Here is a 17,334-nt window from a genome sequence, read left to right on the forward strand (position 1 = left end):
TGAGACTTGTTGTTACTGTTTTTGGCATATCAAATACGCCACATGTAGCTTGCCAGGCTCTCTGAGAGGGACAGAAGAATCGAACCCAGGTCGGGCATGTGCAAGCCAGGTCACTCTACTAACTCTGCTATTGCTTCAGCCCCTGATTTATTCACTGTCACTGTCACTGTCATCCCGTTGCTCATCGACTTGCCGGAGCAAGCAGCAGTAACGTCTCCATCGTGAGACTTGTTACTGTTTTTGGCATACTGAATACGCTATGGGTAGCTTGCCAGGCTCTACCATGGGGGCGAGATATTCTCAGTAGCTTGTCAGGCTCTCTGAGAAGGGCAGAGGAATCATCGAACTGGGGTCTGTCACATGCAAGGCAAATTCCCTACCTGCTGTGCTATCACTCCAACTATTACATTAAACAAATATCATTTGCTATTCTATAGTGAGAAACATTTTTAATTTCTTTGTTCTGTTTTGCTTTGGGGCCACACCAAGCAGTGCTCAGGGATTACTCCTGCTCTCTGTGCAGGGACTACTCCTGGATAGTGTCAGGGATCAGATCAGGTGCTGGAGATCAAACCTGGGGTGGCCACATGCAAGGCAATTTCCTTACTCACTGTACTATTGCCGTGGTCCTGAAGAGGGTTCTTTATTTATTTATTTATTTAGGATAAACTCCAAGTTAAATTAGCATAGTTGAGTAATATTGCTTTGTGAAAAAAAAAGGCATATTTTGGTGATGCGGTTGTTGGTTTTTTTTTCAATATATTGGATGACTAGGAAACAAAGAACGCATATCTATGTACATGTTTAGTGGGTTGTTGTTTAGTAGATTGTTTTGATGATTTTAAAGAAGCTGAGCTTGCAGAAAGAGCAGGGGTGGATTTGGACATAGTTTTTTCTATGTTGACTTTTCCAATATTTTTTTCAATCTTTATTCTGATCCCTCCTGAACCTCACTGGCATTTTATTCTTACTAGCTCCCTAAAGTTTTCATAAATGAACCAGTGAGAAATAATAGGGTTTAAAAGACTTTCCTTGCATGTTACCCACTCTGGTTTGACCCCTGGAACCACAGATGGTCCCTAAGTACTACCACGAGTGAGTCCTAAGCACAGAGTCAGGAATAAGCTCTGATTTTAGCTCCAAAAACAAATAAAAGAATAACAAAAATGCTTTAGCAAGGCATCAAATTATTTACAAGCTTCATTCAGGATAAAAAGATAAATTCAAAATGGTTTTAGTAATCCATCATCATTATAATCCATTAATTATAATTTTTGATCAATCCCAAGAGATGTGCAAGACTGCTTTCTAGAAACTTAACCATTGAACATAACTCTTGTCTTAAGATTGGTTCAGAGTGGCTTTTTTCCAAGAAGTCCAGACTAGGCCTTTACCATTACCTCAGTATGTAGAGTTAAGTTAAGGAGCTTGGAGTGCCAAGCTCCAAAGGCACTCCAGAAACATTAAGAAGTACAGATAACTGAAAGTTTAAGTTTAAGGAAACATGTTAATACAATACAGTCTTCTGGTTGCAAGGTTTCACATATAGAGACATTTTTTTATCATGCTGGGATAAACCCTGCTCTCTCCTTGATGATCAAGTCTTGATACAGGATATAAACTTCCAGTTTTTCCATGTATTTTACAATTTTACAGCCATTGAACTATTCCTAACATGTGTTACTAAATTGGTTCTTTTGTCCTAGGAGTCGGCATGATGTTAAGATAATCATTTCACTAGACTCAGAAGTCCCCAGCAGAGAGGGGAAATTTCCACCTGTGCCCATAACTGTAAATAATCTCATAGCAGGGAATTTTTATCTATAGGAAACCAGTTTAAATTCTTTATATGAGGTATGGGAACTAGTTAAGATGCTGCTGATCTTAAAAGCATTATCGGCACTGATTAAAATAGATTAAAAACTATGCTTCAAAGTCACTTTTAAAATCACAGTATTTTCAGTGTGTCCAAATACACCAGATTCTTAAAATGCATTCAATAGAATATTGTCTATGTAAATTATTTTACATATATTTTATTGAATTATTCAGAATTTTACGTGCTTCAGATTATTTTGTTTTCTTTAAAAGATTATTTTTTCTCCTTATGTAGAGCTTAGAACTGTTGCATATTAATGGGCACTTTTTTGGCTTTATTATTAATTCATCTTCTATTTAAGGTAAAATTAAGTTTATCTCAAAAGATGATATTTGTTATTATTTTTTCTTTTTGGGTCACACCCAGCGATGCTCAGGGGTTACTTCTGCCTTTGCACTCAGGAATTACTGCTGGCGGTGTTCGGTGGGCCATATGGGATGCTGAGAATCAAACCTGGGTTGGCCACATGCAAGGCAAACGCCCTACCTACTGTGCTATCACTCCAGCCCCTATTTGTTATTATTTTTAAAATATATTCTCAAGAGTTTTTTTTTTTATTAATTAGTGAGTCACCATAAGGGTACAGTGACAGATTTATACATTTTCATACTTGTGTTTCCCTCATACAATGTTCAAGCACCCCTTCCTCTACCAGTGTCCATTCTCCACCACCAGTGAACCCAGCATCCCTCCCACCTCCCAATTCCATCCCCCCTTCCCCCACCCCCGCCCACCTCTGTGGCAGGGCATTCCCTTTTGTTCTCTCTCTCTCTCTCTCTCTCTCTCTCTCTCTCTCTCTCTCTCTCTCTCTCTCTCTCCTTTTGGGTGTTGTAGTCTGCAGTAGGGGTATTGAGTGGCCATCGTGTTCAATCTATAGTCTACTTTCAGCACACATCTCCCCTCCCGAGTGGGTCCACCAACCAGAGCTTACTTTATGTTCCCTTTTCTACCTGAACTGCCCTTTTCCCTAGTATGCGAGGCCAACTTCCAAGCCATGGAGCCAACCTCCTGATACTTGTTTCTACTATTCTTGGGTGTTAGTCTCCTACTCTGTTATTTTATATTTATTCCACAGATGAGTGCAATCTTTCGATGTCTGTCTCTCTCTTTCTGACTCATTTCGCTTAGCATACTTTCCATGTTGATCCACTTATATGCAAAATTCATGACTTCATCTTTTCTAACAGCTGCATAGTATTCCATTGTGTAGATGTACCAAAGTTTCTTTAACAAGTCGTCTGTTCTTGGTCACTCGGGTTTTTTCCAGGTCCTGGCTATTATAAACAGTGCTTCGATGAACATATAAGTGCAAATGTCATTCCGACTATACTTTTTCCTTCTCCGGGTTTGTGTCTTTATCCTCTCTGAAGTAACCCATGTTCTGTCTTGAACACATATTTCTCTCTCTCTTCACTTACATTTTTCTAAGTGTATTTTGTTCAATAAAATCTTACTTTAGAGAAAGAGAGAGAGAAAGAGAGAGAGAGAGAATTCATGTCAGAGTGAGGGAGATAGTGCAGCTGATAGGACACTTGCCTTGTAGTATACCTGGGTTTTAACCTCACCATCCCGTATGCCTTTTCAGCTCATTTGATATGTTCAGCACTGGTGAGAGCAATCCCTTAGCACAGAATGATGAAATATCCAAGAAATACGCAAACATATATATCTATTTAGAACGTTGTCATTTACTCATTGAATTTCACTGGTATGTTTCTACTATAGTCAGAGTATTTCAGACTAATTATTATTTTAACAGGAAGGAGCCTGTCTAGACTATATATGACTTGCATTTTCTACCTCATAGAAGGCCCTCAACACTTTTCACAAAGAAAACTAGAGATGGAGACATAATATAATTGAATCACATGTTTGCCTTGACATAGCCAACCCAGGTTTGATGGCTGTCACAACAGATGGGTCCTAGGGTACCAGCAGTAATCCCTGACCACAGAGCCAGGCTGTGTCCTAAGCACCACCCTATGTGATACAAAACCAAATAAAATTTAGGGGAAAAAAGGAGGTGATTAGAAAAGCAAAAAAACATTATTGAGTGCCTCCATTTATATTGTTTGTCAAATTATAATTTTTTCTTCCCCTGTCTCCCTATGACAATGTAAGGAAAAAGCACAACAGGAGCCTGAAAATGTCAGCACTTAGTGGTCATAGTCTGTTACCAGGCCTGTATTCTTCCCATGAAACCACATCATAATTTCCAATGATGTCACCCAGACTAGATGATACCGAATAACCAAGATCATTTTGACAACAAAAATATCATAATCACAGTGACTGTTTTTTGGCACTTAGAACAGATCAAACACTTATGAAATATCTGTATTAATCATTTCAAAGTAATAATTTCTGGAAGACTTTTTTGTAACTATCTTTTTATAGATTCAGAAACAAGTTTGGTGAAATAAGTAAGTTGCCTTTGATAAATAATAGCTGAGATCCAAATCCAAATTTATCTGAAGCCATATGAAGTCTAAACCTTTATGCTATTCTCAGAGAGGTTGATATCATCTGGTAAGTAATTACCTGACCTCAAGAAAAGATCAGGGAGTAAAATGGGTTCTCTTTCAAGCATGGAAAGTGGGAAAGAAAAATCCAGAGCTTATGTACTCTAGAGAAATGTGAGTCCAATTAGGACACAGCAGTCAGCGTTTTTAAGCAGCTAGGAGTATGCAAGAACCAATTTCACCTCTGTGCAATTGTGCCTCACAATTAATTATTTCTGAATCTTTAAATAGAAGTTTTAAACAGCAAGATTACAGGAATGCTAGGTTTTCTAGTTTACTGAATTGCTTTCATACTATAATTCAGTGAGATTTCTCTTGCCTGTTTGCTGTGTGACATTAGTTGAAATAGAAGTGCATCATGATCTTATTAAAGTACCCAATTTGGCATTTTATAAGGGTGTATTACTGAAGACAAGTAATTATGACCTTAGGCATTTTGGGAAAGATAACTTTGCTGGTGATAAACACAAATCAAGATTCAACTGATCCATCGCTAAGCTAAATATTCTCAATTAAGATTTATAATTCAGTCTTGGTTACATTGTTTCAAGTTTTTTGCATGAAGAAGGTTTAATTTAGTATTTAAGTCATTTCATGCATAAAATGTTTGCATATTATGTATTTTATCCCTTAAGACTCGTATGACATGATGCTGATTCACTTATTAATCAGCATTGGCTTTATTGGCTGTACTTAAGAATCGATTGCTCTATTTTTTATATTTCTTTGATTTTCCCCTTATGTTTACTATAATTCTAACCAAATCCCTTGTTTACTCCAACTTTAAGTAGATCATCTTTAGTAATATTAAAACATTTTATTTAATCATCCAATTCCATAATGTGAATTTTTTGAAATCCTTCTATGGTTAACATTCATAAACCCTTTAACTACATCAAATGAATTTAAAAGGCCTCATGTTAAAAATTTAATTAAGGCAAATCTCTGGCCATATTTCCTTTTAAATGAATTATATTATATATGATTATATATATTCATTACACAGCATGGTCACTCTTTTATGTATAAGTTGTGAACATCATATAATAAAATGTTTGCTCCAAAATAAATGTTAAGAGTAGGTTGGAATTTCCATATGGACTTAGTGGTACAAAATTTACTTTGCTTGTTTGAGGTATATATACATACATATATTATGAATGTATATATACATAGAGTGCTGGAGCGATAGCACAGTGGGTAGGGCAATTGTCTTGCATGTGGAAAACCCGGGTTCGATTTCTCCATCCCTCTTAGAGAGCCTGGCAAGCTACTGAGAGTATTTCACCTGCACAGCAGAGCCTGGCAAGCTCCCCGTGGGGTATTTGGTATGCCAAAAACAGTAACAACAAATCTCCCAATGGAGACATTACTGGTGCCCACTCGAACAAAACGATGAGCAATGGAATGACATTGATACAGTGATACATACATAGATGTATATATGTAATTTAAATTTATTTTACCATTTTATTTTATCATTTATTTAGATATTCTTGATTTTTTATTCTTAGCTCTTATTAAGTTTTCAAAAATCAATTACTAAACATGAATTTATAAAATGCATACTAGATGCCATACCTGAAAATGATTGGGGCAAAATAAGACCATCTTGTATTTTTGGGTGCTTTGGAGTTTCTAAAAAAAAAAATAGAAACATCAGGTAGATTTACCAGGAAAGAAATGAGAAAAACAAGAAAAATAAGTACACATCCAGTTCAAGTAGAGAGGCCCTGAAAAAAGAGTAACATCACAGATATGCTTTGATTAAGTTTTAAACATCTTATTTAATGTGAAAATTGGGGAAAAGTAAAGAAAGTTTAGTTTTATTTTACCTTTTAAGGTATCAATTGTATTTTGGTAAATTTTCTAAATGTAGGCATAATGAAATTTTAATTATCTTTTGCAATAAAACACTACTAAAAGAAATGACCTATTACTGATTCTGCTCTTCATCAAGATAGTGAAAAATTTCAACACACGATGTTTCTTTAATATCCACATCTCCTTTTTTATACCCACTACCGATTACATTTTACTTCCCATATTTCTTTCATTTCTAAAATTTTGTCAATCAAGTGATATCTACAGGAATCTATAAAGAACACACACATTGTATAGTATGAAAATTTCATAATAAATAAATTTACAACTTTGTAGTTTGCTTTACTGAGATGCCTTAATGGTGACACTGGAGTGCTTACTACCTACTATACTAAGGAGACAACTTGTACCCTCAAATATGGTGACTCGATATCTATATCTATATCTCTTGATACTTATATCTGTAAATTTGTAACTATCACAAGGTTTTCCATTTAAAATGAAATTTTCCAGAAGAAGAGGGAAAAAGAATGACTGCACTCATTTGTGGGATATAGAAAAAATAGTATAAAACAAACATCCAAGGACAGTAGAAACAAGAGAACTGTTTCACAATTGTTCCACACTTGGAAGCCTGCTACAAGGGCAGGGGTAGGGGAGTTGTGATAGAGAAGGAATCATTATGACAATGAAGGTCGGAACGGACCGCTCTGAATGGGAGATGTGTGCTGAAAGTGAATAAAGAACCAAATATGATGGCCTCTCAGTATCTGCGTTGCAAACCTTAATGCCCAAAAGGGAAGAGAGGGGAAGAGAGAGAGAGAGAGAGAGAGAGAGAGAGAGAGAGAGAGAGAGAGAAGAGAAGAAAAGTGCCTGCCATAGAGGCAGGCTGGAGGAGGGGTTGTGACAGGAGGAAAATGGGGTCATTGGTAATGGGAAATGTACACTGGTAGAGGGATGGGTGTTGGAACACTCTATGACTGAAAATAGATCATGTAAGCTTTCTAAATCTATATCATGGTGATTGAATTTAAAATAATAATAGCAAGTAACAAAATAATAAAAATACATATTTCAAATATTTTAAGTCTGTTGTATAAATTTTAAAATAAACACATGCAAGAACATTCAGGGGTCAGTGTAATGTATTTAATAGGAGAGAACATACCTGTAAATATGGAACTATGTCTTATATAGATATTTTTTTCCTTTTGAATATTCAAACAATTCTAAATTATTTGACAGATAATAATATAAACTATAAATTGTATCATATAGAACTATTATGTTACTATCCTTTGTTCCTCTTGTTATAGTATTTGTATTAAGTTTTAAATTTTTATATTTAAACATTCCTCATCCAAAGATATACTGTAGAAGGTATATGTGGCCAACCAAGGTTGAATGCCCAGAGCCCTGGTGGTCCCCTGAGTCCCATCAGGAGTTATCCTCGAGTGCAGGGCCAGGAGTATGATCTGAGCAATAGCAGGCATGGCCCCAAAATAAAACAAAGCCAAAAATAAAACAAAACAATAAGTGCGTGGTGATGGGGTGAGGGTTTCAGCAGTAAAAGGCAGAATATGACAGAATACCATGAGGTAAGTTAAATTTACATAATGAAATTAATAAAACTATTAATTAAATTAATCAATGTAGTGCTCATATATTTTTTCTCTAATACAGACATTAGATTATTAATTAAGATAGAAAGTTCATAATGACAGAGCTCTTTTCTCCTATACACAAAGAATCTAAAACAGCCAACACAATAAGATGTTGAGTGCTAGCTTCTAGTGATCTATGGCTGTAAAAATATTCCCATTCTGTATAGGGACTGTTTGTATATATATATGTTTACATAGCCTGAGACTCTCAGAGTTAAAAGGTATTAGGTGAATCAGAAAATTTTGACAGTAGGTTACTTTGAATTCTGCGCATTCAATGTTAAAATACTCTTGCCTTTCAGCATGGGATCAAGACAATTAAAATTCACTTCCCTGAAAGACCAGATGAAACTAATAACTTGAAAGGTCAGGATGAAGAAAAATAATAAATTAGTATATTGAAGGCAGGACAGAATTTAGTGAATTCAGTTCATTTGCAATAACTAAAGTATTAGGACTGCAGATTTGACCCTTCAGTTTCCAGTTTCTTTGTAGCCAAAGAGTGAAATATGGTCACTTACAATGTGACATTTCCTACATGTAGCTTTTTGGGGGCTCTGATCCCTGATACTTTGTATATAGAGATCACTTTGTGAGCTATTACATCCAGACTCCATATATTAGGAAGCAAGATTGAGTTTCCTATGGCTACATTTTAAAGTATCATTCAAGGCATGATGCCAAAACTCAAATCAGTAAGATATTCAGGGAGAGGTAAATATGTAATGATCTAAAAATTTAAATATCCCTCTCATAGTTTGACTTTAATGAAAGATTAAAGTATATGAATATGTTGCATGAATCCCTTATCACCAGGGGAATGAAAATCTATCTATTAATTAGATGTTATTTTACACCAGTGACACTAGCACATCTCACAAAAAACAAAAGCACTCCACTTATGCAGGGATGTAGGGAGAAAACGAACCCTTGTCCATTGCTGGTGGAATCCAGCAATCACACTTTTGGGTGTCTACACCAAGGGCCCAGAAACTTTCTCCTGAAAACACATTGTTTTACTGAGTTTTTTGCAATAATGGCAAAAATCTGGAAACAACCCAGGTTCCCCCGAACAGGTGACTGGATAAAGAAACTATGGAAAGTATCACAGTGGAATGCTACTTGGCTATAAGAAGGAAAAGCAATCATGCAACTTGCTACTGGGTGGATAGAACTGCAAAACACCATGCTGAGCAAAGTCAGGTAGAAGTAGTCACAGACACAGAATGATCTCTCATATAATGAGGCATATTTGGTAATGGAATAACATGGCTAAGGAACACAACCTGCTCTTTGACACTTAAGTTGTTTTTAGATTCTGGCTATGGTGAGTAGTGCTGAAGTGAACATAGCAGTGTAAATGCCCTTGAGAAAAGAGCATCTGGACCTTGGGGTATATAACCAGTAGTGAAATTTCTGATCTACAAAATTGAGTTTATCATGGCAAATAAATGGAGGTGGGTGGTCAGGAGCAAAGTCTGGTGAAGAAAAGTAGACACTGTGGTAGAGAGTTTGGGGTTGGAATATACACATGAAACCTTAAGATTGAAAGTATTTAAATTCATAATGACTAAGATATATATATTTATATATACTAAAGAGGTCAGGCAGTATATTTGAACAAAAATAATCTTAAAATTTTATAATGTCCATAACGAATAGATTTTTAACTATTCCAAGTATAATTTCCCTTATGCATTAGTGGAAGTCATCATATTCAATGTCAGGATTGTTGTTAATCAACAAAAGTAACTCAATTGTCTATAAAGATATATTCTTACAGTGACAGTTAAATTTTTATTTGTTGGATATTTAGTAGAGATTTCCAGTTAGATAATAAATTCTAAGACAGAATTCTGCATCTACAAGGTTTTCTTTTCCTCTGTAATCCAGTGCTAGGTGAATATTACAATTTAAGTGGCAACAGTTTTGTTTAAGTTGTATAATTTAATTACAGGTCTATCGATAGACTATGCGGAAAACAAGCTTTATTGGATCAGTTCTGGAAATGCAACCATAAATAGATGCAACCTGGATGGTGGTAATTTAGAAGTAATAGAGTCAATGAAAGAAGAATTAACAAAAGCTACAGCCCTAACCATCATGGGTAAGTAGAATGGTTCTATAGTCAGGATGCTTTCTATTGATTGCAGACTGATTAATGATGGCCAGTTAAATGCTGAGGAAAGTTATTGTGCCATTAAGAACCAGAAACATTCAAAATGCACATCTCTTAGTTTCATTGTTTAATCTTGGTAAACAGACTTGTAAGATTATACAGATCAAGGACTTGGTGCTACTAGCAATGCTAACTTTACGTTGTTTATTCATTGCTTGCAGTGACTTTTAATATTTTATAATTTCCTGTGTTTTACTTAAGTATCTTAAAGTGTATAGGCTATTTATTTGTCACAAAAAATCAAATCTAGATCATCGCTTTTTATAAATATTGCTTAATTCATGCAAATAATTCAGAAGATAAGACCACAAAATTTGTTGACCAGTAATAAAAATTATTCTCCAAAAAATAACTTTTCATAGTTAAAAAAAGCAGTCATTGTACATAGTTGAGCCTCATTGCCATGATTTTTGGTCAGTCTTCTGAGAGTCACGTGCTAGAGAGGTAAGACAAGCAAAAAGCTCGGGTAGAGGAATGGTTCTTCATAGAAACATCATCAATATTTATTGTATTGGTGCTGAAAGTTGATTGCTCCGTTTTTACTTTATAATAGTGTTTTTGTTTTTTTGCTTTTTTGGGTCACACCCGGCGATGCACAGGGGTCACTCCTGGCTCATGCACTCAGTAATCACCCCTGGCGGTGCTCAGGGGACCATATGGAAAGATGGGATTCGAACCCCCCGGGTTGGCCGCGTGCAAAGCAAACGCCCTACCCGCTGTGCTATCACTCCAGCCCCCTATAATAGTGTTTTGAATTTTTAAAAATATGAGAGAAATATCATAAAGAATAAGTTACTCATCTAAAACTGATTCTTTATGGTATTCATCTACATACTTTTTAATTAAACATTGTAACCGTGTGTATTAGATATGCCAAAAACAGTAACAATAATCTCTCAATGAGAGACATTACTGGTGCCCGCTCAAACAAATCGATGAGCAATGGGATGACAGTGACAGTGACAGTGACAAGCTTATCAGTAAGCAAGTTATTTTACTTAGAGAGACTACACATTTTTCATGTTTTGTTATTTCCCAAAGTTAACATGACTTTTGATTTGGGGTTAAAAATGACTTCATAAGTATATGATATTTGTAACTATAAGCTGTTAATTATGAATACTGAAATATTTGTTTTCTGGAAAAATGTGTTTTTATCATTTTTCTTCAATTAAATTAAAATTGCTCAATTAAAATAAATAAAGTTTAAACATTATGAGGTATTTTTAAATGATTAGTATAGTGTATATGAAAGATGGTCAGTTTGTCATATCTTTAGTACTTTTTATTTGCATACAATATTCTTGCTTCTGAAGTACAAATGTATAAACAGGCTAATCTCATAAATTATATATTTCTATGAGTTAAGATAAAAACTTTATTTGTAAATTGAGAGCTTAATTATCTACTTTTTTGGCTATTAGAACTGATGAATACAGATTTCAAGTTAATTGCCTATGTCAAAAATTGCAAAAATCACATGGAAATATATATAAAAGCAGTCTTAAAAAGTGTATTTGTCTACATCCAGAGAAAAGTACTTGGGTTAAGGCATTTATCGTGCACATGTCCTATCAACTTTTTATTTCACTGTAATTCCTTTTCTGAATTTTTGCCATTTACCATCATAGTCTCTATTTATTTTCTTATTGTTTCTCTGAGTTAGTAGTTTTTAAAGAGATAATTTTTAGCCTCAGAGTACAGGATTTAAGGTGTCTGACTTGCTCATAGCTGTCCCCAGTTCAATCCCTTGCACCTCGTATGGTCCCCCTGAGTTCTTGTAAGGTGTAAAAGTACTGTTGATAATGGCCCAAGTCCCCAAAATTAAAAAAAAAAAACACAAAGAAAAGGAAAGGAATAAAGAAAAGAATCTTTCTCCATGGGAGGAATTTAAAATGTAAATTTTTAAAATGTTTTTCCAATTTGGGTTTGGGGCTTGCGGTGGGGGGTGTTTGGGTCACACCTGGTTGTGACTGGGCTCTGCACTTAAGAATCACTCTTGGTGTTTCTTGGAGGACAATATGGGCTGCTAGGAATCAAATCCAGGTTGGCCTCTAGCAAGGCCAATGCCCTACCACTGCACTATAGCTCAAGGCTTTCTGATTGTTTAAGCTTTTGGACATTTTTTTGCTACTTACAGAGCATGAGAATAGCAGCATTCTCAATGTTGATTGAAATCAGCTTCTGCATATCTAAAGAAATTTATTTTTAGAGCTTTATATTTGTCTAATTATCCACCTATCTATTCTTGTATGACAGAGGATTATACCTGACAAGTAGATACTTTTAAAGCAATTTTTTTTATAATTTTCTTATAAGGCAATAAAGTAACCTTTATGTTATTCAACAATATAAAATTAACATCTGCCTTCTGTGTTTGCATATGTATTACCTCACCTGAATCTCATAAATAGAGTTTAAGTTATGTAAAGAGGAAAGCCACAAAACTCCCTCAAGCAGGACACAAATTGCTTTTTTCAAAAACTAATGTCAATATACTTGATATACCCAATACAAAATAGTAATTTAAAATAGTAATTCATGTTTAGAATTTTTTTTTTGGGTTTTTTGGGTCACACCTGGCGATGCACAGGGGCTACTCCTGGCTCTGCACTCAGGAATTACTCCTGGCGGTGCTCAGGGGACCATATGGGATGCTGGGATTTGAACCTGGGTCGGCCACGTGCAAGGCAAATGCCCTACCCGCTATGCTATCACTCCAGCCCACATGTTTAGAATTTTTATGAATATCTAAACAGTTATTCCATATACTCATCAAATTCACTCTAACACTGTAGTACTGTCATCCAAATTGATGAGCAAATTGCTCATCAATTTTCTCCGAGTGGGCACCAGTAATGTCCATTGTGAGACTTGTTGTTACTGTTTTGGACATATGAATACGTCACGGGTAGCTTGCCAGCCTCTACCATGTGGGCATGATACATAGCACAGCTATAGGGCATTTGCCTTGCATTCAGCCAACCCGGATTTGATTCCTCTGCCCCTCTCAGAGAGCCCAGAAGCTGCCAAGAGTATCTCGCCCACACTCATCAAATTAAAGAATAAAAATTGATTTATTTCTCCTTAAAATATTAGGATGTTTGAACTACAGGCAAACACCAAATATATCCATTTTTCTAAGCTCATGAGTTTAATTTTTCTGTTATTAATGTCAATAAATGAATAAATAAATGATGCAGTTTTTCTGTTTTACATATCAGTTTGTCAGAAGTGTTGGAACATATTAATATTAGAAGAACAATGATTTTTGAGTACTATTCAGAGTGATCAAAGAAAAAGTTATGCTCTCTATGCATTTTCAGTTTTTTGTTAGAAGCTATCTCAGTTTTATAATCAAAGGTTACTTTTGTTGATGTGGCACATTTGTTTTAAATCAGTATTAAAAATAAACTAATCATTTATCCTTTAGAGAGCCCTTGAAAGACTTTAACAAATGTAACTTAATGACATTTTTTCGTTGTCTTCATAGACTCACTTCACAAAATTGAAATCGTCATAATAGGTTCTGTGGAAATTCCCAATTGCACTGATAGTTTGCTACAGTAAAGCCAAGACTGTAAGATTAAAATGCTTTCAAAGATACTTGGATATCAGAAAAGGTCTTATTCATTTGTCTAAGAATAAATACATGTTAATATTGTTGGGGATTAAGTGTTCCAAATACTCCCACTAGAGTTTCTATAACACAACACTTAAAATTGTCTAATCTCCTTGCTGTCTGGAAGTAATCTAATGACAAAAAAATGACTTAAGTACTTTCAGTATGCTGTCAGTTGAATTCTGTATTCATTTCTTCAAAACATAATTTGGCATATAGACTAAGAATGCAGAATCAATTTGCACACTTGATGTAAATTTTCTCAGATCTCTGCTATAAGTTATAAAGAATGAAATTACTTTGAATATATATACATATATAAAATTGTAACATAAAATATATGTATACACAAATACATATGGTAAACAACCTAGTAGAATTAGCTGGTGAAAACTTCAAAAGTTTTTTTGTTTGTTTGTTTGTTTGTTTATTTGGGAGCCACGTATGATGGTGCTCAGGGATTACTTATTTCTCTACACTCAGGAATCATTCATGGTGGGTTTGGAGACTATGTGAATAGCCAGGGACCGAGCCCAAGTGAGCTGTATGTAAGACAAGTGGCCTATTCTCTGTACTGTCACTCCATTGCCCTGTATTTTTATTTCTTAAGATAAATTCTCATGGGATATTGTTAAAGCAACTATGAAATGTTATAGATAATGATAACTGAACAGCTCCGAGTCTTGGAAATATCTTACCAAGACTTCTACTAAGAGCTTTATATAGAACACTGCAGGTGCACACTGAAAACCTATATAAAGTGTCCTGGGCACTGTTTTATAAGATGGCCTTAAATCTGCTGGTTTTGAATTTCTTGTCCATATTTAAATTTAAGGAGTCATTTTTTTTCATACAAGTTCACATCAGATATTGTCAATTTGGATTTTTTTTAAAAATCAGAGTTTACTATATTTCTCTCCAACATATAAAAAGAGGGTTAATTTTTTGCTTTGCATAAGATTTCTTTCTTCCCTTTTCTTCTTTTAAACATCCCGGTTTCTAATGTAGAAATTGTGTATGTATGTTTTCCAATGTGGGGACATAGTTCACTTTTATATAATTCTAAACCACGTTTTACTCATAGATGCATCATTTATGGAACACAGCAAGGGGCTTTACACTGAGTATATTTTAATAAATAATAGACTGAATAAATAAAACAACGACCATTTACACTCAAAAACATCTGCCAGAGCAATCAAAATATATTTTCAATCTGAGCAAGGAAATATTTATGTAAATTGATCACAACCATAACTGTATTGTAGTTTAAATATGTATTAAAGTAAATATTAATGGAAAATTCTTTAAATAAAAAGATTTTAAATGAAAAGGAAGAAGATGAATGAGGTATAGGTTAAACTGCATTCTATTATTTAGGGCAATACTACATATGCATTTTTACATTAAAATACATGAAAATAAGGATTATATAGTTTTTTGTTCTCAAATGACTGCACACACATGTACATGTATACACACAGACAAATAAATTAGTTCTAAAACAAGAACTTGGATGTTTAGAATGTTTTCACATTTTAAATATGTTCTTTCACAGCAAAGCTTAACATCATAATCACTCCAATGATAATAATTGAGAGTCCATTTAAATGTAACATTCTAGAATTTAATTTATGAATGTTAACTCATGAGATTCTCAGAGTAAGCCCATGAGAGACCTGCCATTCATACTGCAGATTGCAGGAAACCCATCTGAGACTCAGTTAACCTGAGTTAATCATTCAGGATTATTCAGTTAGTAGAGTCTAGCAAATGTTTAAACTCATGATTAGCACTGCAGCACTGTCGTCCTGTTGTTCATCAAAATGCTTGAGTGGGCACCAGTAACGTCTCCATTGCGAGGCTTGTTGTTACTGTTTTTGGCATATCGAATATGCTACGGGTGGCTTGCGAGGCTCTGCTGTGTGGGCAGGATACTCTTGATAGCTTGCCGGGCTCTTCGAGAGGGACGAAGAAATCCAGGTCAGCCGCGTGCAAGGCAAATGCCCTACCTGCTGTGCTATCGCTCCAGTCTAAACTCATGATTACTAGATGTTAAATCACTTGTTACTTTTGAAGTTTGTCCTGTATATGTCATTAGATTACATTATGCTCTGGGATATATTAAAAATTGTACTTTACGGTGACGTAAATATTTGCAAGTTTTGTTTCAAAAATGCTTTAACACATAACCAAATAAATCATAGTTTGAAGTAGTGTGTGTATACATGTATATATGTATATAAATATATTACATATATATATATTTAGGAGAGTGGCAGGTTTGGAGGGGTTGTAAAGGAGGTCAGTGTGAATTTTTTTCTTTCATTTTAACTTGTGTTCTACTAAGAATGTTCTTCAAGAATGAAATGTTCATAATTTAGGTGTAACATTTAACCACACATTGCTTGCCATGGAAATATTAATATCCCTCTATCATAGTCAACTGGACCCTTTGTACCTACTCCTTTGTCCACTTGGCAAGCAATTTTATAACAGAGTCTAATGATTTATTCTTATTGAGTATTCACTTCAAATTCATTATTCTTGAGCAAAAAACAATATTTATTCTTATGAATTATTTTTCATAGCTTAGTACCTATTTGAAATTTTGTGGATTAAAAAATAACCTAAGGGGATATATAAATACTTGTTACAAGGAACTATCCAGGCCAAAATTCAGTAAAAATATCTGAAGTAAATCATTAAAGTTATGTCTGAATTTCAGAGATTAAGTACCTGCTTGAAGTTATATATTCTATCTGATAGCCTCTCATCACAAACTTTGTTTATAATAGAAATTTTTTTAATAAATAAAACCAATATATAGCCTGTAAAAAATGACATGAAATTTTGTGGAATAAAAGAATTGCAGAGTAAATAATCTCTCCTTTAAAAAAGAATTGTAGGGGCTGGAGTGATAGCATAGCGGGTAGGCGTTTGCCTTGCACGCAGCCGACCCGGGTTCAAATCCCAGCATCCCATATGGTCCCCTGAGCACCGCCAGGAGTGGTTCCTGAGTGCAGAGCCAGGAGTAACCCCTGTGCATCGCCAGGTGTGACCCAAAAACCAAAAAAAAAAAAAAAGAATTGTAGGGGCTGGAGCGATAGCACAGTGGGTAGGGCGTTTGCCTTGCACGCGGCCAACCCGGGTTCGAATCCCAGCATCCCATATGGTCCCCTGAGCATTGCCAGGGGTAATTCCTGAATGCAGAGCGAGAAGTAACCCCTGTGCATCGCCAGGTGTGACCCAAAAAGCAAAAAAAATAAAAATAAAAAATAAAAAAGAATTGTAATTTTTAAAATTTGGGGGCATGTTTTCTAGGGTTATTCCTGGCTCAGTGCTCAGAGATTACTCCTGGTGGTGCTCAGTGAATCATATGTGATTCTGGGAATCAAATTTGGGTCAGATGAAAACAAGGCAAGCATCTTATTTGCTGTACTATCTCCCCATGCTGAAACCCCTTTCTACTTTTAATCATGATATAATAAAACATTTACTACCTTTATAGTTACTTAATTATTTTAGTGAAGAAAAATAGTTTTATTAAAATAAATTTAGTAGGAGAAATGTAATGGGAAAAAAAGAGAGATACATATTCAAGAGAGAACAAACTTCTTGAAAGAGTAAAAGCCAATTTTTAT

General features: G+C 34.9%; 1 protein-coding gene across 1 annotated transcript in view; it reads left to right on the forward strand.

The window, feature by feature from the left end:
• Window positions 1–17,334, forward strand: part of LRP1B (LDL receptor related protein 1B) — a 1,943,003-nt gene that overhangs the window by 1,317,813 nt on the left and 607,856 nt on the right. The window contains exon 32 of the mRNA XM_055124030.1: window positions 9,847–9,996. Within this exon, the coding sequence (XP_054980005.1) occupies window positions 9,847–9,996 (150 nt within the window). The remainder of the gene's footprint in view (window positions 1–9,846; window positions 9,997–17,334) is intronic.

Source organism: Sorex araneus, chromosome 1 (assembly GCF_027595985.1).
Source record: "Sorex araneus isolate mSorAra2 chromosome 1, mSorAra2.pri, whole genome shotgun sequence".
In the NCBI taxonomy this organism is placed as follows: Eukaryota; Metazoa; Chordata; class Mammalia; order Eulipotyphla; family Soricidae; genus Sorex; species Sorex araneus.